The sequence below is a fragment of the Petaurus breviceps genome, unplaced genomic scaffold, assembly GCF_028583685.1.
Source record: "Petaurus breviceps papuanus isolate PSGF00001 unplaced genomic scaffold, PetGlider_PUasm1.0 556, whole genome shotgun sequence".
In the NCBI taxonomy this organism is placed as follows: Eukaryota; Metazoa; Chordata; class Mammalia; order Diprotodontia; family Petauridae; genus Petaurus; species Petaurus breviceps.
In genome coordinates this window covers 4,291,104-4,313,828 of record NW_027186374.1, presented here as the reverse complement: position 1 = coordinate 4,313,828, position 22,725 = coordinate 4,291,104, and the positions used below count along the sequence as shown (strand labels likewise).

General features: G+C 47.6%; 1 protein-coding gene across 2 annotated transcripts in view; it reads left to right on the top strand.

Annotated features, from left to right (window-relative positions):
* Window positions 1–1,736: 1,736 nt before the first annotated feature.
* Window positions 1,737–22,725, top strand: part of TET3 (tet methylcytosine dioxygenase 3) — a 136,176-nt gene continuing 115,187 nt past the window's right edge. For both annotated transcript variants that reach the window (XM_069102799.1, XM_069102798.1), the window contains exon 1: window positions 1,737–3,058. In XM_069102799.1, coding sequence (XP_068958900.1) covers window positions 2,747–3,058 — 312 coding nt within the window. In that variant the 5' untranslated portion in view covers window positions 1,737–2,746. The remainder of the gene's footprint in view (window positions 3,059–22,725) is intronic.

Here is a 22,725-nt window from a genome sequence, read left to right as displayed (position 1 = left end):
AAACACCAGTTCACTAAAGTGTCCGGGTCACTAAGCTCGATCGAGGTCCCGATCTCAATTTCCATCTCCATCTCCCTAATTGAAGGCTAGGAAAGTTGTTCCTTCAAGGAAACAGGGAGGCCTCTGGATTTCTCTAGAGGGGAAACTCCAGAGGAGACGCAGGGCAGCCTAACAGTTTGTCAGGATAGGAGAACTGGTCCATATGGCTCCAGGTTAGGGTGAGGAATGTGTGTCTCTTACTCTTACCTGCGAACTTTCGATTTTAGGGTTTGGCAGAGAACAAGGCCCAGAGTGGGCTGGGGCCCCCAAGAAGAAGGGCTCAGAAAGGACCTGTCCTTTCTTGGGGATGCACCTGCCAACAAACAGGCAGTACAGGACACAACCCGAGTGACCTCCCTTTCCGAGGGACCGGTTGGCTGCCAGGCCAAAAGGTCATGGGCAGCTGTGTCACAAGGAGGGACAATGGCCCGGGTGGGATCTCTTCTTCACCTTAACGGCCAAGGGGGTGTTGGGGTGTAAGGAAAGCAAGGCAGGTGCACTGCCTGGTCCAGCCCCCATTTCCTCTCTTTCCCTTAAATCCCCTTCCTCCCCCCCCCCCCCTTTTTACTCTCCCCTCCCCCTCCTCCAAGGAAGGGACCTCCCAACTACAGCTGGCAGAGGGGAGGAGAAAAGGGGGGCGAGGGGGGGAGGGGGAGCGCTCTGGCCACTGGGGCCCGGGAGGAGCCGCACGTGTGCGCCGTCCCGGGCGGGGGAGTCCCCGGGAGAGCACGTGCCGTGGCGCGCGGGGGGCGGGGAGTCCCGAAGAAGCTCGCGCCGCCGCCGCCGCCTCTGCCCCGCTGCTGCTGCTGCTGCTTCCTCCTCCTCCTCCTCCTCCTTCACCTCCTCCTCCACCGCCACAGCCACCTCCGCGGCCCCCACCTCCTCCCGCTCCCGCTTCGGCTCCGGTTCCGGCTCGCGGCCCTCGCTGGGGGGGTGGCTCTAACCCGCGGCGCCGGGGACTCCGGGAGGCGCCAGTAGCGGCGGCAGTGGCTCTGCGGAAACTTTGCCCCCCGGCCGGCCGGCCGGCCGGCGCTCTGCCACCCGCCCAGAGCCCAGCACCCAGCCTCGCCGCCGCCGCCGCCGCCGCCGCCACCGCCTCCTCCTCCTCCACCCCCCTTTGTGTGCCCCGCCCCGGAGGCGGTGGCGGCGGGCAGGTCGGTGCAGTCGGTCCTCTTCCGGCTCCGGGCTGGGGGAGGGGGAGGCTCCGAGGCCCTGGAGGGGGGAAGGAAGGAGGGGGGCTGGGCCGAGCCGGGCCGGGGGCCGGGAGCCGGGGGAGCAGGCAGGCAAGCAGGCAGACCGGCTGCCGCGGGGGAGGGGGCCGGGGAATTGGCCCCAGTCGAGACTGGGCTCGGGGCACGACCCTGCCCCGGTGCCAGTGGGGTGAGCAGGCGGGCCGGACGAGCGGGGGCGGGGGAGGCGGCGGTGGCGGCTGCGGCGTCCTAGCCTAACCTAGCCCGGCTCGGCCAGCCCGGCCCGGCTTGGGGGCGGCGGCGGCCGCTACATTGTTGCACGGGGGCGCTGCGCGAGTGATACAGTGTAGCGGAGCCAGGGCGGGGAGGGGAGGGGAGGAAGAGAAGCAGGAGGGGTGGGGAGCGCCGGGCGGGGGGCGGGGGAAGCCGCCGGGAGCCCGAGCCGCCGCCGAGTTCCCAGAACAAAGGAGCCCGAGCGGCGGCTGTGGCAGCTGCAGCGCGCGGCGGCTGGCCCGTCCAGCCCTCTGCGCCCCGTGCACCGGGCCGCGCTCCCCGCACCCCTGTTCCCTGTGCTGCTTCTCGGGGCCAGGCAGAACGCTCTAGGACTGGACGGGGAGCGGGGGTGCGCTCCGGCACTGGGGCCAGGGCCTTGGAAGGGGGGGATCCCTACCCCCACCTTCGCCCGGGGGCGAGGGGCAGAAATCCCCTAGCCCTTCAGCGCCTTCGAAGAAAACTTTTAATTTTAAATATTGAGACCCGAGGGGAAGGCCGGCAGACCTCGGCAACCCCCACCCCAGGAGAATTTCGAGGGGGGGAAGCTGTTGAAGGCTCCTAGGGGCCCAACTTCCTTGGAAATCTCCCACAAGGGGAGGAGCCTTCCCCACCTCCCCCCTCCACTTTTTAACTGAACCTTTGGTAAATATTGGTGCCTCCTCCTTCCCCCCTCCCCCAGCGGAGAGTATGAGTCTAGTCTAGGTTTGGTCATGTACCTCTCCCCCGAATCAGGAAAAGGATTTGGTAAAGTTGTCCCCATCCCAAGGTGATGAGCCTCTCCCCCCACCACTTCTCTCTCTGTTCCTCTCCCAGGCTGTACCACCTTCGTTCTACTTCATCCTGGTTCCTGGAAGAGAAACCCCACCCCCATTGAGAAGCCCTCCCCTCCCTTACCCACCTACCAGCCCCCTCTCCCCGTCCAGCCTCCTCACCTGGTGCCCCGGTACCCCCTCAGGGAGAGTGAAGGACAGCACCTAGGGTCAGAATGATACCACTCCGGGAGGCTGCTGCTGGTATCCTTCCCCAGATCCCAGGCCCTGGCAAGTGGGAAAGTGCCCCCCAGCTGTGCCAGACCCCAGTGGGGCACAGAAGGTGAAGAGCAGCGGAGCTTGTAAGGGGAGCTTGTAAGGAAGCCTGGTGGATAGCAGGCAGCTCGGCAGCTCTACTCTTCTGACTTCAGGTGTGGGGGGCCCTTAACCTGAAGTGTTGGCAGCAGGTCCTATGCCCCCTGCCCTGGCAGTGCTATGAGCCAGTTTCAGATGCCAGTGCCCGTCCAGCCGGAGCCACCGGGACTTCCCAACTTCCCTCAGGGCAAGGTGATGCCCGGGAGCTTCAGAGGGGCTGGGCTCCCCGCTGGGGTGGCAGGGAGCACAGAGCAGCAGCCTGGGGGGTGTGGAGATGGCCGGAAAAAGCGCAAGCGATGTGGGATGTGTGAGCCCTGTCGGAGACTGGAAAACTGTGGGGCATGTACCAGTTGCACAAATCGGAGGACCCACCAGATTTGCAAACTTCGAAAGTGTGAGCTGCTGAAGAAGAAAGCCAGCCTGCTCAAGGAGGTAAGCTGCCTGGTAGTCCTAGAGGGAGGGTCCCCACTGGCAATGGGCTGGGGGCATCACCCTCCCCTGGTGCCACTGGGATGAGCAGGTGCACTGAAAAGTCCCATCTGGCATGGAGGGAGTGTGGCACTGGAAAGGTATTATTGCCTGGCATGGGACTCAGGGGGAAGGAAGGTTCCAAAAGAGATGCCTGGTCCAGGCTGACTGGGCCAACTTTGGGTGGCCCTTTGGAGGGTGTTGGAAAAGTCACCTGGGGTTTCCAGCAGCCAAGGCAGGGTTAACAATCTGGCAAAAAAAAAAAAAAAAAAAAGCCTGACACTCCCTGCCCAGCCACTTAATCTTGGACAGCTGTGAGCCATTACCTCTTGAGCTTTGATGTTTGCCCTTAACTTAGTCGGGGGGTTTGGGGGGAGACGGCAATCGGTTTTCTTAGTTTCTCCCTTCTTGGTGAGAAAACCTGAGGTGGTCTTAACCATTTGCAGAGGAGATGGACACCTGAAGGGGCTTGCTGCTGACTTCAGGTGCTGGTGCCACTGGGAGGGGGTGGGATGGATGTCCAGTGTGAGTGACATGTGGTTTTCATCTTATTACTGGGGGCTGGGGGAGGGGACATCAAGACCTTCAGCTGAACTTGAGGGGGCATCTAACGCCAATTTCAGGGGAGGGTGAGCTGTGACAGGTACCTGGGCATCTCATTTTCTGGGGAAGTCTCCCACAAGGGGTGGGGCTTTTCACTGGAAACGGAGGAATATCAACCACCCCCACCCTCCATCAAAGGTGTCAGTCAACTCTGGTTGCATGGATGACAGGCTTTTTGTCCTTATCCCATCCCTCTTTCCATCTCAGAAGTCCTAGATATGGGCCCTAGCACATAGTAGGTAGAGTGTGTGTGTGGAGGGGGAAATGCTGTATTTGGAGTCTGCCTTTACATCTCAGCTCCGATGCTTGTTACCTATGGGGGCCTTGGCCAAAACATTTAATTTGCCTGTGATTCGCCTGTAAAATAAGGTTAGCCCCTCTCACTCCATCTCCATGGTACTCCAAGCTGATGAGCCCTAAAACTCTACTTGGGTTTGGGGGCTTTTGTCGGGGAGAGCAGGAGGGTTGAGGACAGGGAGTAGAGGGGAAATGAGAAGGGCTTCACACAAGGGCTTTTCCATCAGCCTGCTCCTTCTTGCACCCAATTCCCATCTGGAATGCACTTGTGACTGGCAGGAATCCTGACAGCAAAGGCTTGGCCAGAGCTGCAGACAGAGTTAGACCTTAGAGAGGTCTTAGTTAGAGAGGGGAGAACTAGAGCTGACAGTAGTAGAAGGGAGGTCCAGTGAAGCCCTGGGCAGGGGATTCCACGACTGGATGTTGAGAGCACTTTAACCATTTTAGTGGGGACTCCTGCAGCTTGGGAGCTACAGTATACAGGGCTCTGTTAGGAGAAGAGCCCAGGAGGCTCTTTCCTGCCAGAGAAGTTGGACTAGGGCTGGTACTAGGGCAGCCTTGACCCCTTGCTAATCACCCCCCTGCTTTGTCAAGACGAATGTAGAAAGGTTGTTTTGTTTTTCCTGCTGGGACGGGCTGTACCCTTAACATTTGAGTTTTTTACTTAATCTGTTTAACTACAAGGTGAAATTGTTCCCTAGGCTTCCAATTGAGGTTTAAAGGAAGTGCCCAGATCACATCTGAGTTCTTTCCACACCTGGGGCTACCATTCTGTGCTGCCATCTAGAGCAGTTTTGCTTAAACTCAGCTAGCATTTGTGAAAGCACCTGCTATGTTCCAGTCCTTGGATCTGGAACTTTTAGGATAGAGACATTCAGCATAGATTAAGAGCTGGAGGAGACTGGAGGCCCTGCCTCAATTTACAAATGAAGACACTGAGGCCCAGCAAGGTCCAATGACTTGTTCTGAGTCTCACAGCTAGCTGCAGTTCTAGAACTGGAAGGGCCTTGAAGTCCTTGAGGCAAATCCCCTCGTTTTACATTTTAAGAACCTGAGTTCCCAGGGAGGTTGATTGACTTGTCCATGGAAGATCATATCCAGTTAGTAAATTTCAGAACTGAGAATGGAATGTGGATCTCATTTCCTTAAAATTATTTTTATTTATTTCATTAAATATTTCCCAATTACGTGTTTAAAAAATCTCTTTGACAATCATTTTTTTAAAATTTTGAGTTTTGAATTCTCTCCCTCCCTCCGGACCTTCCCCCTCCTTGGGAAGGCAAGCAATTTGATATCGATTCTATATGGAAAGTCATGTAAAACATATAAACAGTAAAAAATAAAGCAAGTTTTTAAAAAGGTATGCTTCAATTTCCATTCAGTTAATCAGCTCTCTGTAGAGGTGGATAGCATTTTTCATCATGGGCCGGTTGGAATTGCCTTGATCAGAATAGCTAAGTCTCTCACAGTTGATCATTGTACAATGTTGCTATACTGTGTACAATCTTCTCCTGATTCTACTCACTTCACTTTGTATCAGTTCTTGTAAGTCTTTCTAAATGTTTGTACAATACGACACAATGTATTTATTCAGCCATTCCCCAGTTGGTGGACATCTCTTTTTGCAATTTCCTGCCACCATGAAAAGCTGCTATAGATATTTTTGTGTAAGTAGATCCTTTTCCCTTTTCTTTTTGCTCTTTGGGATACATAACCTATCAGTGGTGTTGGTGGAACAAAGGGTAGGCACAGTTTTATAATCCTTTGGGCATAGTTCCAAATTGTTCTCCAGAATGATTGGACTAGGGAAACTGAGTCTTAGAGCCTATGTCCCTTCCCCTGAACCATGATCCCCCTTGTCACTTTTCTTTGATCAATCCCCGAAGAGCAGCCATCCCATCGTCACTTCTAGAAGCCCAGCCTAGCTAGCCTTGGGTAAATGACAGCCCCAGAAGAGCACCTAGATATGTTCTTTGAATCTCTGGAATTTGTCATCAGATTTAATTCCTCCTCCCTACCCTTTCCTCAGCCTAGCCCTCCTCACCACCATTAATTTCACTTCTGGGCCTTGGGGGGCAATACAAAGACAACCAAGTCAAGGGTCCTGACCTTGGGGAGGACTTGTTCTTCCCTGAGGCATATGACTCATACAGAAACAGTTCTGAAATATTATATATGTAGTGCAATAGTGAAGAATCAGGTTGAAAGGGATCTTCCTTTAGAGGCTCCTAGTCCATCTGAATCTGAAAAGAGGTTGCCTCTCCAAGCAGCACAACTGGGAAATGAGCATTCCTCCTTTGCTGGAAGGGCTGTACTAGGGATGCTCTCCCAACTCACTTTGGGGATTAGGGTTAGTGGGCAGGGACTGCTTTCACTTTCCTCTTTGTATTCCCTATACCTACCACAGTGTCTAGAATACAGGAGGTGCTGACTAAATGCTTGTTGATAAACTTCCAAAAATATCTGGCTCCAAAGTGAATACAATATGTATTGTAGATGTCCTCTCATTTGGGAAGAGTGCCTTGGGACAGTTACCCACTTCCCTCCACCCACCTATGAAAACATGCATTCCTTTAAGAAAAACTGAGACTCAGATTTAAGAGACCAAGAGCAAAGGACCCAGCCCCCAACTGCCCTCCAAGACCATCTAGTTCCCTTTTTGTGTACCAGCACTGTAGCTGTCTCAGGCTTTCTCTCCTAGGCTAAGCCCCTATCCCCCAAATCCTTCAGAGATATTCCTATCCCCAGTCTGCTGATTGCCCTAATTGCCCTGGCTGCTCTCCAGTCTTTCTCCACTTTTTCTGTGCCCCTCCTAAAATGTGGCTCCCAGAAATGATTACTCTATTAAGGACTGAACAGAGGAGAGGACAGAGAGACTGTGGCTTCATTGTTCCTAGAAAGCCATTCCTTCCTTCAGTGACCACCTAACATCTTTTGGTTTTGATGTCCCATGGTCCTGAGATTCTTGGGCCTCAGATCCTTGTCAGACAAACTACTGTCCACACACTTCTTCTGGCTGGTATTGGTTGAATCTTATCACCCTAGTGTACAAATTTACATTTATCTCTCTTGAATTTTATTACATTCACCCAGTCATGAGATGTGTATTGGCTATCTCCCCACTCTACCAAATTTGACAAGAGTGCCCTGTATTCCATCCAGCCCTGCTAGCAATGTTGAGCAGAATGAGTCAAAGGGCCCTGCACCCTTGAGATCCCTTCAAATTGACACAGACCCATCAATACCAGTTTGACAGCATTTAATGGTACTGTCTGCCAGACCTATTAGGCACTGTCCTCTAGGCCTAGTCTGCTCTTGCAATCTAGTCTAGGGACTAGAGACTGCGCCTGTCATTTCATTTGAATGAGGAACTTGGATGAAGAGACTGCATCTGCAGGGGCAGGTAGACCCCTTCTCTCTGACTTGGAGTCTCAGAGGGTCACCTGAAGCAGAAGAGTGACTGCCTTCTCAGCATCTACAGCACTGGAGGGGGCCTGGAGCACATTAAAATGTAATTGGGAAGATGAAGGATATAAGTAAAGCTCCAATAAAGCAACTAATTATCCATGGTAAAGCGAAGTCATCCTGCCACCCAGGGGGGGGGGGGGCTTGTACATGGGTTAGTGGTCCTGTTTCTATTTCAGTTGGACAGTACCGGTCCAGAGCTCCAAGAGGTCATGAGAATGTCAGCATGCCTCTGTAATGCTACTTGAACCCTGGCTTCCAGGCTGTTGTTCTAACTGTACAACAAGCCGTGGTGACTGTCCATCAAGGACCCAAGTCATTATTTTGGGTCCTATGTATCAAATTATGAAATTTTGCTAGGACTCTAAGTCCATCTCACTGGCCCATAGTTTGTAGACTATATTCCTTCCTTTCATGCATGTTCTTCTCCTGTCTTGTGGCATTTCATTCTTCTTTTAGGAGAGGCAATCAGGGTTAAGTGACTTGCCCACGGTCACACAGCTAATAAGTGTCTGAGGGTGGATTTGAACTCATGACTCCAGGACCAGTGCTCTATCCACTGTACCACCTAGCTGCCCTCATCTCGTTTCTCCTTGATCTTTTAGATACAACATGGCTTCATAATCCCATCTGCAGACCTGGCAGCTTGAATTCTTGAATTCCAGCTAGCCCATGCTCCTTTGTCTCCCTCCTTGGCCTTCAACACCCAAGTCATAGCATATTTGTGCCATTTTTTCCGCTCAGAAAGTCATTCTTATGGGATGGGAAAAGAAGCAAACTAATTGCCCATTTGTACCTTCTCCCATCAATAGTTATCAGCATCACCTCTACCCTAAGCAGTGGGCTTTTCTCTTCATTGATTCTCTTTCCCTTAGATAGCCAAACAGGAGCCCCTTTTTGTTGTCTGCTCTTAGCTTCCCCTGCTAGCCTTAACTCACTGACATCTGAGCAGGTCTGATGACCAGTGTTTCTACCAGATCACCATTGCCATTTTTATTCACCCTCTGTCACCACATTGGTTTCTAGGCAATTCTCCCTCTTCCCCCTCTGTGTCTGAATCATTTTGGGTTTCCTCAAAATTTCATTGGAGTGCTTCCTATTTCTCCTGAAGATTTCCTATGGAATTGTAGACTAGGCAATCTCATCTATTCCCAAACTGAAATCTTGAAAACAGTGCACTCCAAAAGTCTCTGTTGCATGTCTGATTGCAACCTAGGTCATTCTCCTCATTTCCATGTTCTAAGATGTAGTGGTCACTTTAAAATGATTCTCACAATTTCTCCTTCTGCAGCCATTTACTCCTCGGGGGTCAGAGTCAGATCCAGAAGAGTAATTGCACTTTGTCTACCTATTAGAACGTAAGCTCCTTGAAGGCAGGGATGGTTTTCTGCCTTTTTTTGTATCCACAGCACCTGACACCCAGCAGGCCTCATTTAGTTGCTCTCTGTTCGTTCATCTTTTATGGATTGAAAATAGACTCTACATTAAAAATTTCAGAACTAGAGAAAGGTATAAGAAAGAACAAGCTGGGGGGTGGCTAGGTGGTGCAGTGAATAGAGAGAGCACTGGCCCTGGAGTCAGGAAGACCTGAGTTCAAATGCAGCCTCAGACATTTAACACTAGCTGTGTGGCCTTGGGCAACTCACTTAACCCCAATTAACCCTGCCTTCACCACTCCAAAAAGCAAACAAAACAAAACAAAAGAAAAACCAGTTTGGGGCAAACAGGTCTTAATGAAATATTGTAGGAAAACTGAGGTATGATCCTCAGATTCTTTTGCTGGAGTAGTGAGAAAGTGTCATGGAAGGCTGTGTGGAGGAAAGGGGGCACCTGAGCTGGACATTGGCAGGAGAGGATTTTTTCATCGGTATTGCAGGACTGTAGAAGTAGGCTTAAGGGGGAGTTTATTTAGGTGAAGAAAAACAGAGAAAAGCCAAGTGTTATTGTAACCATAATAATGCAAACTCCATAACCAAATTCAAGCCCTTGGTAGTTTCTTCCTACTAGAGAACCACCATGGTGGCAAGATAAGACAATGTTGGGGCACTTGGCCAGTTTAGACATCTGCTAAAGGCAGGAGCATCCAATAAATATTGTGAATGCTTTTTCTCTCCCAGAAATGTAAAGAACGTAAGAAGACGATCTTCCACATGGGATTTAATTTCTGACTGATGGGAAAACTAGGTGAAAGGAGGGAAGAAATCAGAAAAGATTGTCAGAATCTGAATTCCTAATGACTGGGGGTAGGTGGAACACAGTGGGGTCAGACACAAATTCTAGCCTTCTGGGGGGCACTTCGTACAGGAAAGAGTAAGCATGCCAACAAACCAGTAGCCAGAGACTTTAGAAGGGAAAATGGTGTGGGGGGGGGGGGGGGAGATTCCAGAAATGAACCTTGAATCCCTTGGACTTTGAGGAATTCCAGGAAGAAAGAGAGAATCCTCATAACTACATGACTGGGTTGTGATTGAGCTCAGTTCTTGCAAGGACAAGCCTAGAGTGTCTTCTGCCCTCCTCACCTTTGTATCTTCGAGTTCCCAGCTTCCTTCAAAGCATGAATGTGAGGCTGTCAAGTCGGTGAAGCCCTTCCTGATAACCCCTCCTCCCCAGTGATACCTCAGTGCCCTCTTCAGTCACTTCGGGTTTCCTCTTTATTTTCTTGTTTGTGTGATGCATTCCCCTGAGAGAGTGAAAGCTCAACTCTCTGAGAGAGCTTGTCTTTATCCCCAGCCTTAGTAAAGTACTCACACATAGCATAGACTCAATCAATGTTTATTGAGTTTAAGTGAATGAGGGAAAGTTACCCAAGACAACACACAAAGGGGTTGCCGATGTGTAAGAAGAGTGTCACAGGACAGTAGATAGAAGTAGATCTTCAACTCCCCTCCCCTCCCCCACCCCACCTCATTCTATAGAAGAAGCAATTTGGGGCTCAGGGGAGGGAAGCAATTTACTTATTTTATTTTATTTTATTTTTTTACTGTTTCCTGGGATGTCCTCTAGGTAGAACTGGGAGGTGGGGTGGGGGAGTAAGAGAAGAGGCAGCGGGACTGGGTTCCAGTATCAGAGTGGCAGGGAGCCAGAAACCAAAAAAGAGACAGGCTTGGGAGGAAAGCCCCGCTTCAACCTGTGGAGCAAGAACACAAGAAGGGCCAGGCTCCTAACATGGAATGGAGAGCGCACAGGTTTTATGGCAGGAAGCAGAAAGCCACAGCCTCTTTCTTTTTCTTCTTTTGCTCCTGGCTTTTCTTAGGGGATTCTCAAAGTGGGAAGTGCACCAAGGAAATAAGTGTTGGTAGGAGACTGCAGGCCAGCTAGCTAGCTACTATTCACTGGCCTTCACCTAGCTAGACTCCTCCCCTTACTTGGTCCCATGTGCTCCCATTGAACTGCTTTGGGGACTTTCTCCCCTTTCCTCCCCCAACCAAAGGTCTCCCAGGGAAGAAAAGTGAATCTTAGAGAAGCTAAGGGTGCATTGGGAACCTCAACTCTTTTCTTCATTTTCCAATCGTGACAACTCATTCTTTGGCTGTTGTCTATATCTAAAATGCCTTCCCCTAATTTCACAGGGAGAGATCACCATGTGTGTAATTCAAGACCAAGAAAGAGGATATAAGTACCTCATGTAGCCTCTTTAAATACATGCACACACCCTTATACACACATAGATTACATGAGTTTATGAATGCCTTTTATCTTACCCTTAGAAATTTCAAGGTAGTTGGTGGCACAGCGATTAGAGCAGTGGGCATGGAGTCAACAAGACCTGACACTAACTTCAGACTGGCCTCAGACATTGACCAGATATGGGACCTAGGCAAGCTGCTTAATTGTCATCTGCCTCAATTTCCTCGATTGTAAAATGGGAATAATAGCACCTAATCTCCCAGGGTGGTCATGAAGATCAAATGAGATAATATTGGTAAAGTCTTTCACACAATGCCTTGCACATAGTAGGTGCTGTTTAAATGCTTACTCCCTTCCCTGTTTCAGCACCCCTCTAAATTGAACTGATTAAACAGAACATTCAATACAGTGACCAATTCTGACACTGTGTACAATATTCTGTAAAGTAGTTCTCTGCTTCTCTGTCTTGAGTTGGGGGAGGCAGGATATAGTTCATTAGCTCTTCCCTGGGTTTTCCAATTTTTATCCCATGTTCCACTTTCTTTTAAGGATCTTTTCATTCATATTGTAGTTAATGTCGTAGGAAGAATTCATCTTATTGGATTGATTCCACAAAATTAATATGAATCTTCCCATATTTTCCTGCAGTCCTCATTCATCTTATTCCATTACATCCCTGTGCCATAGTTTTTTCATCCATTTCTGAATCTATAGGCATTGACACAAAGACCTTGCTTTTCATACCTTACTAACACTGAATTCTTACCATCTTTGATCACCTTTGCCAGTTTGCTAGAAGTGATAGGAGCTGAAGCCTCCAGTTGTTGAAGTTTTTAGTTTTTCATATTATTAGTAAATTGAAGCATATATTTGCTCTTTGCAAAACTTCTTTTGAAAGTAATTATATCCTTTGAATACTTAGCTGTTGGAGAATGGCTTGCTATTTGTCAGTTGCCTAGGTATTTTTGGATCTCAAACCTTTCTCAATGCTATTTTTATTTTTTAATTCAAGTTTATTTTGTCTTCAGTTCCAAATTCTCTTCCTCTCATATCCCCTCCCCCACTCATTGAGAAGGCAAGAAATAGAAAATCCATTACAAATATGAAGTTATACAAAACAAATGTCCACATTATTCATGTTCGGGGGGGGGGGGGGGTGAGAGCAAGAAAAAGAAACAGGAAAAATGCTTTAGTCTATACTCTGTGAGTCCATCAGTTCTCCATAGGGAGGTGGGTAATATTTTTCACCATGAGTCCTTTGGAATTGTAGTAGGACCTAATTTGCGCTGATCAGAGTTACCAAGTGTTTCACGGTTGATTATCTTTACAATATTGTTGTTACTATAAAAATGTTCTCCTTGTTTTACTCATTTCATTTTATATCTGTTCATATAAATCTTCCAAAGTTTTTCTGAAATTATCTCTGTCATCATCTCTTACATCATAGATATATCATTTCCCAATTGATGGGCACCCCCTCGGTATCTGATTCTTTGCCACCACAAAAAGAACTGCTATAACATTTTTGTACATATTTCTCTCTTTCTTTTATCTTTTTGGGGGTATAGACCTAGTAGCAGAATTGCTGGATCACAGGGTATACACAGTTGAATAGCTTTTGGGACATGGTTCCAAAATATTCTCCAGAATGATTAGACTAGTTCACAACTCCACCAACAGTGCATTAATGTCCCAGTTTTTCCACATCTCCTCCAGTATTTGTCATTTCCCATTTCTGTCATATTAGTTAATCTGATAAGTGTGAGGTGGTACCTCAGAGTTGTTTAAAGTTTCATTTCTCTTATTTATCAACACTATTTTTGCCAACATATTTTCTCTCCTGTTACTATGAAACCTTCCTGGTTCACCTAGCTGAAAATTCTTTCCCCTTTCTTTGAACACTCAGACAGGTCACTTGGTTCTCATGTTGATTTCTTAGGGTCTCTTTTGCTTTGTTGCAAGTGGATCTTTGCATTAAAAAAAAAAAGATTTTAGCAGGGTTGTGAGCACTTGGAGCACAACGATTCTGCCTTCTATGTCTAAGTCTCTCAGCACCTAGGACAGGGCCTTATGGAGAGGATATGAGGGCTTAGTCAATTTGTTGAATTCAGTTAAAAGTATCTGGTGATATTAAATGCATTCAGTGATCAAGGCCAGGGTAGACACAATCTTTAATCCCTGAAGGACCATGCAGAAGTAAGAGCAGACTTGCTACATACAGCCAGACATACAGACACACATGTGAACACATACACATGATACAGTAAGGTTACATGCACACACAATGCATGCTACACACATGTAATCATACAACGAGCACACCATACATATCAACGTGCTATGTGCACATGTGCTCATTACATGCATACATGCAACACACATGTGCACACTGTAAATATGCATATGGTAAGGCAGGGACATATTTTCTATAGCTGTAGATATACATGGATACAGATGGACTAGTTTTTCTCTATCCTGCCCAGGCTGGAGGTATAGAGACCACCAATTGAGCTATATGGGACCTCTTGCTCCACTTCCCACCCAGGTCAGGTCTCCCCTCCTTAGGCAGCCTGATAGCTTGCTGTTCTAGGGGGCTCCCCTCATACTGCTTCCATTCTTAGTACTGACCCTTGCTTGGCTTGGCTCTTTGTAGCAGCTTAGAACTGGGATTACAGGAGGGTACCACTATGATTGTTTCCTGGTCATCATTTTTATATTATTTTTTTGCCTTTTTGGAGGGGGGGATGGCAGGGCAATTTGGGTTAAGTGACTTGCCCAAGGTCACACAGTAAGTGTGTCAAGTGTTTGAGGCTGGATTTGAACTCAGGTCCTCCTGATTCCAGTGCCAGTGCTCTATTCACTGCACCACCTAGATGCCCCCTTGACTCTATATTTTCTTTTTTTTTTTTAAGCAATTGGGGTTAAGTAACTTGCTCAAGGTTACACGGCCAGGTGTTTCTGGGTGGGTGCTAAGTGTCTGAGCCCCGGATTAGATCTCCAGGTCTTCTCAACACTGGAGCCGGTGCTCTTACTTGCTGTGCTACCTGGCCGCCCCGACTCTATATTTTCAAGCCCAGGTTACATAGCTCCTGGTAGAAGGGATCCCTTTGCAGGTGGGGATTGGATTAAGTAATGGATGAGGTCTTTCCAACCCCATGATCTTGGCATTTCTCAGTTTATAGTGGTCCCTTTGAGGAGAGAGAGCACTACCAAAAAGGGAACCTGAAAGCCTCTTCCTGGCAGGGGGTGGCACATGAACCAAGTTTTAAATCCAGTTTGTCTGGACCAGGGATGGGGAACCTGTGGCCTGAATGCCACATGTGGCCCTCTAGGTCCTTGAGTATGGTCTTTTGATTGAATATAAACTTCATGTGAAGTTCTCCACCCTTGGTCTGGACTTTTTGGAAGGGGAAAGAGTAGAAAGTCACGCTAGAATGGTAAAGATTATTAAGGGACTGCATTGTTGAGGGTTTAAAGGCCTGGTGAAGTTTACTTCATTGTTGTCCAGTTGTGTCCCGGTAAGCATTGGAAAAAGGTTCTTGAGTAAGGGAATAACCATGTCAGGGTCAGATTAGTGCACTAGGAAGATTTTTAGTCAGAAGCGACTGTTTGGAGAAGAGAGATGTGTAGGTACAAGTGAAGACTTTCTAGGAATAGAGGAGGTCTGGGTATTTTGGTGGCCACCAAAGAAGGAGTCAGTAGGAGAAGCTAAAGATGGACATCAGAGCAGAGTGATGGGAGAGGGGGTCTTAGTGCTGGGATGGGATGTGCTCAAGGGCATAAGTCATATAAGCCTTTGGTGAGAAGTACTGCCACTTCATCTGAGACAGGCAAAGAAGGAGAGATGGGGGTGGGACAAGGGATGGTGAGGGCCTTGTAGGTCTGAGAGAGGGGAAGGATATACTGAATTGATTGCAGGAGTTAAGAAGATGATTTGTGAGCCTGTAGAAAAGGAAGTGGCATTTACTAGGAGCTGGCATGGGCTCGTTAGAAAAAAATTCATGTCAAACTAACCTCAATTGTTTCTTTGGTATGGTTACCAGATTTATGGATTGAGGATATATGCTACAGTCAGAGCTGCACAATTGGGTCTCAGTAAAGCATTGGAGAAAAGACCTTCATGATATTCTCTCTTTTTTTTCAATTGTAAACATCATTTTTCCTCCACTACTGCCCATACAAGAAAACAGAAACAAAGAACATTCTTGTAATAAATAAGCACAGTCAGGTACGGCCAGTTCCCATATTGGCCATGTGCAAAAACCTGTGCCTCATCAGTGCATTCTAGTTCATCATGTCTCAGTCACAAAGTGGGCAGAATTAAGTCTCCTGGAATCATGAGTGATCAGAGGGCTTGAGTCTTTCAAAGTTGCTTGTTTTTACAATGTTGATTTTGTAGCATAAATTGTTCCCTTGGTTCTGCTCACTTCATTCTGCATCAGTTCATATAGGTCTCCCAGTCTTTAATACTATTCATTTCATCTTTTCTCACCAGTGTCTTATCATTACAGACAGCTAGTGGCATAGCTCTGAGTCTGAAGTCCAAAAGTCCAAGTTCGACTAGCTGGGTGACTTTGGGCAAGTCACTTAACTTCTCTCTGCCTCATTTTTTTCCTTTTATAATTTATTAATATTTAGTTTTCAACATTCATTTCCATAAGATTTTGAGTTACAAAATTTCTCCCCATCTCTCCTCTACCCCCACCCCAAGATGACAAGCATACTGAATACCCCTTACCCCAATCTGCCTTCTCTGATATCTCCCCATGTCCACCCTTACTTTCTTTTAAGACAAGATGGATTCCTATATCCCAGTGCCTGTATATCTTATTTCCCAGTAGCATTTTAAAACAACTTTTTTTTAACATTTGTTTTTAAAACTTTGAGTTTGAGATTTTCTCCCTTTTCCCCTCCTCACCTACCCCCACTGGGAAGATAAGCAATTCAGTAAGGGTTATACATGAGCACTTATGCAAAACATTTCCATAGTAGTTATATTGTGAAAGACTAACTATATTTCCCTCCATCCTGTCTGGCCCCCCACTTGTTCTATTTTCTCCTTTGACCCTGTCCCTTTTGAAAATTGTTTGCTTCTAACTATCCTCTCACCCAATCTGCCCTCCCTTCTGTCATCCCCCCTTCTTGTCGCCTCCCCCTTACTTTAGTGTAGGGTAAGATACCCAACTGAGTGCCTCAGCTTTTTTTCAGCTGCAAAATGAGGTAAGAACAGCTACTTTTGCAAGGTCATTGTGAGGATCAAATGAGGTAATCCTTAGAAAATGCTTAGCACTGGACCTGACACATAGTAGGCTCTATAGAAATGCTTATTCCTGTTTCCTTCCCTCCCATCCCCCTCCCTCCCTGGCACATCCTGATGCTATACTTTTTAGCTTTTCACCACTAGCTGGTCATGCCCTTACCATCTGGTTTTTTGCCACTTCAAACAGAGCTCCTATGACCATTTTTGTATATACAGGACCTTCTCTTCTCTCTCCAATCTTTGGGGGCATAAATCTAATAGTAGTATTGTCTGGTCAAACAGTATATGTCTAGATTAGATGGGGGGGTAGAGAAAGAGAAAAGAGAGATAGAGAAGAGAGAGATCTCTATATAGGTGGGTATATAATATCTATCTACAGCTATGGGGGAGGGGAGAGAGACAGACAGTTTAATGAGAAAGTTTTTTCTTTTCAACAAGCCTAAAGTCTGCCTCTTTGCAGCTTGCTCTCATTGCTACTGGCTCTTATCTCTGGGGATAAATAGAACAGGTAGAATCTCTCTCCCATGTGATAGTCCTTAAGTGGCTGGCAGATCTGAGGCAGAGGGTGGCAACCCCAGCCTCAATCTCATGTCCTATTTCCCAGTTTTGTCCTTTTGTTAAGAAAAATTTGAAATCAAATCAAGTATTATGAAGATAAGCTTTAAGATCATCTCCTGAAAACAGATTCATAATTTTTTTTGCCTTTTGGAGGGCAATTGGGGTTAAGTAACTTGCCCAAGGTCACATGCCTAGTTTTTATGTGTGTGGGTGTTAAGTGTCTGAGGCCGGAACCGAACTCGAGTCCCTCCTGACTCCAGGACAGGTGCTTTACTCACTGCACCACCCAGCAGCCCCAGATTTATAATTTAAAAAAAAATTGAAGGCAGTTTGAGTTGGAGACCCTTGGGCTAGCTGACGATGTAATGTAGTTTAGGGAATTCTTGGCCAAGCAAGTGTGCCTAAAGAGCATGGCCTAATGGGTCACTGCCACCCTGGAGGCAAGGTTCTCATGGCATGCTGCCAGGGCCTGCCCTTGACCCTGCCCTGATCCACATTTGACTTGGACACAGACCAAGGTGCCATCAGGAGCATATTGGCAGGTCACACCAAGTGAGGACCTGGCTGGCAGAAGCAGGGTGCTGAGAGTTCAACAGGATGGAGGGAGGGCCCCAAGTCACTGGAAAATTTGGCAGTGAGGCTGTGCAGTTAGAAGCATTTGGGGGGTTTTATTTTGTATTGAAAGGGACCTTAAACCTCATCCTCATTTTAGAGATGAGGAAACTGAAATCCTAGACAGGGGACATGACCTTGCTTAAGGTTATGAAGCTAGCCAATCAGAGAGCTGGGAGTCAAATCAGGGCCCATCAATTCATCTGCTTAGACAGGATGTAACCAGCTTAGGTGAAGATGGGCTAGGAGCTCAGTGGACTGCCCCTGGAGGGCGTCTGTTAATTCCATGTGGTACCCAGGACAGGAGAAGCCCTGCCTGATGGCATTCAGACATCCACAATAATGTTATACTCAGCTCTGTATTTCACACTGAGGGAGGTATGGGAGTGAGGGAGGAGTCATCCCCCTCACCACTCCCTCTCCCCCCATTCATGACTGGATGGACTATGTCCAGATCAAACGAAAGACTCTTGAGGTGGTTCCGGAAATGATGGCCAGTGAGGAATAGCTGAAGAGAGTGAGGATATCCTCTTGGCAGGGATATCATTACCATCTCCCACTGCTTGGAGGACGAGGTGTCTGCCTAGCTCCCAGGAGGTGGCAGTTCCACAATGCAGACTCCTGCTTCAGCAACGCAAAGACCATCATCCTAACAATAGGAGCTGTCCAGCATTCAAACAGTTGGACTTTGGAGGCCTCGTGGAGGTCTCCCAGTCCTGGACACAGTCCAACAAGTTGGTGATCCTGCAGTCTGAGTTGGAAGCCGCCTCACTCAGTCAGTGACATGATTCAGATGAAGGAGCTCTGGCTTTGGAGTCAAGATCAGGGTTTGAATTCGGACTTGGCTGCTAAAATAATTGTTTGGCCTTGGGCAGTTGCTTAAGGCTTTTGTGTCTCATTTATAGTGGTAAAAATCGAGAGTTGGATAAGGTGATCTTTGATGGGGTACTTTCTAGTTCTAAATACAGGCTACTATGAAGCTGATACCCCTGAAGAACATTGCCTGCTGCTTCTGAGAAGGAATCATCCAGGCTCTGCTTAAAGACTTCCCATGAAAGGAAAGCCCCCCCTCCCCCAGAGGAAGCCCATTACACTTTGCATGGCTTTCATTACTAGGATTTTTCTGATTTGTTTTTACATCAAATCAGCATCTGCAGCTTTGGCAGCTTCCCTGCTAGTGCTCCTGGGTCTGCCCTCCTGGTCTGCCCTTCTGGGCCAAAGAAAACAAATCTAATCTCTCTTCACGTGACAGTCCTTCTAATACTGGAAGGCATGTGCCACAGCTAGTCTCCTCTTCTCCAGGCTAAACATTCTCACTTACTTCAATTGATCTTCCTGTGTGACCACTGACAAATTACTTAGCCTCTCTGAGCCTAAGTTTGAAGTCAACTCCTCAAATACTCCCAGCTATCCCAGAAAGACTCCTGGGACAGTTACATACTAGGCTCTTGATTGCTTGCTGCCTTTCCTTCCCTTTCTCTTTGTCTAAATTGTCCTATCCTCCAACCTGTAAACACCATTCAGGATTCCCCTCCTTTTCTTTTTTCCCTTTGTTTTCACCTTGAAGCCTTTCCATTCCATCTCTTCTCCCTCCCCAGAATGCTTCAGTATCCCAAATAACCTACAAAAGTAGAAAGGTGTTCTGGTGGCCAGGGGTGGAGGTGGGGGGCCAGGGGGATGTCTGGTAAATCTGGGTTTGGAATCCCCTGCAGGAATGGTGAAGAGGGGATCCCTGCCTTTGGCAAGAGAGGGTGACTTTGCTCTTGAAAGCCCTTCCCTTTGTTTCAAATTGAGATTCAAGGTAGGACAATCTTAATGATGGGTAGGACAGTCCACATAACCAAATTGTAAACATAATCCTATTTTTGAATTCAACTAGTATTTATTAGGTTCCTACTACATGACTCACCAGACAAAAAAAATACTGTGCAAAACCATTTATGAAATGACCCCTGTCCTCTGGGGGCTGGAGAGAGTGAGAGCCAGTCAAGTCCCTTCTGAAAATATCCCTGTCCAAACGAGATGAACCATCTAGATGGGTGACAGTCGACAGGTAGAAGGCCAGCTAAGGTGAATTGGGCATGGCTTGTTGGAGCATGTGTGATCATTAACTGGGATCTGAAGGAAGTCAGAGAAGCCAGGAGGCAGAGATGAGGAGAGGGAGCATTCCAGGCATGGGGACAGACAATGAAAATGCCTGGAGTCCAAAAATGAAGTCTTCTTAGAGGCACGGCAAGGAGACACCCCTGGGAGCATGGAGTAAAGTGGAAGACCAGAAGGGTAGGAAGGGGCCGGGTGTAAGAAGGACTCTATGTTTGCTCCTAGAGGTAACAGGGAGCCTCTCGAGTTTCCTGATTTGGAGGTGACAGCGGAGGGGTGGGAGGATGGACTGAGGCAGGGAGACCAGACAGAAAGCATTGGCCAGTTCAAGGGGATGAGGGCCTGGACCAGAGTTGTGCCTCTATCCGAGGAGCTAAGGGAGAGTATATGAAAGGTGCTGACATGGACCAAGACTTGGCCACATATTGGCTATGGGGTGGGAGATATAGAGAAAGAGTGAGGAGTCAACAGCAACACCTGGGTTTCAAGTCTGGGTGACTTGGAAGATGATGGTGCCCTTGCCAGTAATAGCACCATTAGGAAAAGGAAGGGTTTGGGGTGGAGGAAAGGTCACATGTTCAGTTTTGGACTTGCTGACTTGCAGGTGTCTACTAGGCCATTGGAGATGAGAGACTGGAGGGTCAAGAGAGAGATTAAGTGTAGCCAAAGATGGGTTATGGAATAGGTCACTGGATTTGTGTCTTGGGTATCCCTGTCACTGTAGTCACTCTTTGTGGTGAGATTCCCCTCTCCCCTCCCCTCCCCTCCCCTCTCCTCTCCTCTTTCCCTTTCCCTTCTCCTTTCCTGTCCTGTCCTGTCCTTTCCTTCCCTTCCCTTTTCCTTTTCCTTTCTTTTCCTAATTTTTCTAGCCTTTCTTCCCAACTTTAGACTTTTAGGACTGTCCTCTGCACATTTCTGGAAGGGAACGTCTGGGCTGAGCTCAGAACATTTTGTGTCCTTAGGTCCTACTGCTGCTTTCTTTAGGTGTTGCGATATCTTGTTCCAGGATCTCAGGGACAACTTAGGGTTGGGGGTAGGGGAGAGGGGAAGGAAGGAAGCATTTATAGAGTACCTACTATGCACCAGGTACTGTGCTAAGGTCCTTTTACAAATATTGTCTCCTTTGATTCTTTTTTTCTAAAGCAATAGGGGTTAAGTAACTTGCTCAAGGTTACACAGCCAGTTATTTCTGGGTGTGGTGCTGAGTATCTGAGCCCGGATTTGATCCAGGTCATCCCGACACTGGAGCCGATGCTCTTACTCTTACTCGCTGAGCCACCTGGCCACCCCTAAGCAATTGGGGTTAAGTAACTTGCTCAAGGTTACATGGCCAGGTGTTTCTGGGTGGGTGCTAAGTGTCTGAGCCCGGGATTCGATCTCCAGGTCTTCTCAACACTGGAGCCGGTGCTCTTACTCGCTGTGCTACCTGGCCGCCCCATCTCCTTTGATTCTTATAAGAACCCTATAAGGTAGGTGCTACTATTAACTTCATCTTACAGTTGAGGTTAAGTGACTTGCCCAGGGTCATATAACAAGGGAGTGTCTGAGGCGAAATTGAACTCTGGTCTCCTGCTCTGGACCCAATATTCTGTATCCACTGTGCCACCAGCTGGCTCAGGGACCTGCAAGTTTTCACAAAGCATCCTTAGCTGGCGTTAATTGTTTACTATCCTCCTGCTCTGAGCTCTCCAAGCTCTTGCCTTGGATTGGGGTCTGAGCATCACAGCTGTGGGTTGACTCTTGGTTAGATCTCCTGGGGAGCGCCACCAAACTTAGCCACCTTCACCCAACATGGCAGCTCTGCAGCTTCTTCTTTGGTCTAGGCTTCAGACTGGGCTGTGAATACAAACACAAGGAAGCAAGATGGTCTTTAGCCTCAAAGAGCCTCTAGTCTAATGAGCTAACCCACCACATACAGGTAGCTAGAAATGGAGGGGGAGGGAGAGGGGATGGAAGGAAGGTCCAGAGTGCCCCTGTTTGCTGCTGTTCATTCCAATGGCTTTTTTAATCAGACGGTCACTTTTTTCCCCCTGGACTCATTATGCTTTAGGTCCTCCTTGGGTGGCAATGTGGGTTTTTTTTTGTATAGAGAGCACAGGGCTGAGTCCTGATTGCACCTTTGACATTGTGGCATGACCTTAGACAAAACAGTCCTCAGGGCCTCTGTTTGCTTGTTTTTAGGGTGGGGAGAGGCGGACCGATGATTATTAAGGCTCTGCTCCAACAGTCTCTATTCTAAGGTCTCTCCTTGCTCTTACATTTTCTATTCTAAGATAGATATCTTTCCACTCTGACTTTACATGTTCTGTGTCCTAAGAGCCCTTCTCATATTTTATGTTCTGAGGTCTCTCCCAGACAATGCACTGGTAAATGTTTAACAACTAGCTCTCAAAAAAAAAGTATGACATACTTTTAAGTTTAATCTGAATTATTGACATTTTCTCCATCACTTTCTTAAGCATAGAAACCAACAAAATAGTCAATCAAGCCCTGATTTGTAGCATTTGCCAATTTCTGAGGTATATGGGCTCTGGTGTTAGCTGACTTACTGTATCAGCACACCCCTGCGTCCTAGCCACTCACTGCCCTAATTCACAGCCCAGGATTCCTTGTTCTCCACCTCCTCTCAGCTGTCCGAATGTTCAATATTTTAAGGTCTGTCCCCACACAGAAACAACCAAAGGGCCTTCCTAGCTCTGACATTCTCCACTTTAAGGGTCTTCCAAACTCGTTCATCTGCGGTGGCCTAAGTGAAAGGACAAGGCTTTGAAAGGTGACCGAAAGGATATGAAGAATGATGTTCGAGAACAGGAATATTCATAATTTGTCTTTTATGAAATTCTAAATTTGAGGTGTCCTCTGCTGTTTTAGGCACTTACTAAATGAAATCCCTTGTTTTTCATTATGAGTCTGGCTTTGATTCAGGTGTTTGATTCAAATGCAAAGAATGAGGCAGAAAGGTTGCTAATGGAATTTGAACTCAGGCTCTGTGACTCTGGATTTGAATCCTGGCCCTGCCACTAACTAGGTGACCTTGGGCAAGTCACTTTATTTTTGTGTATCAGAGCATTATCTCATTTGTGAAATGAGGGAATGGAGCTAACTGACC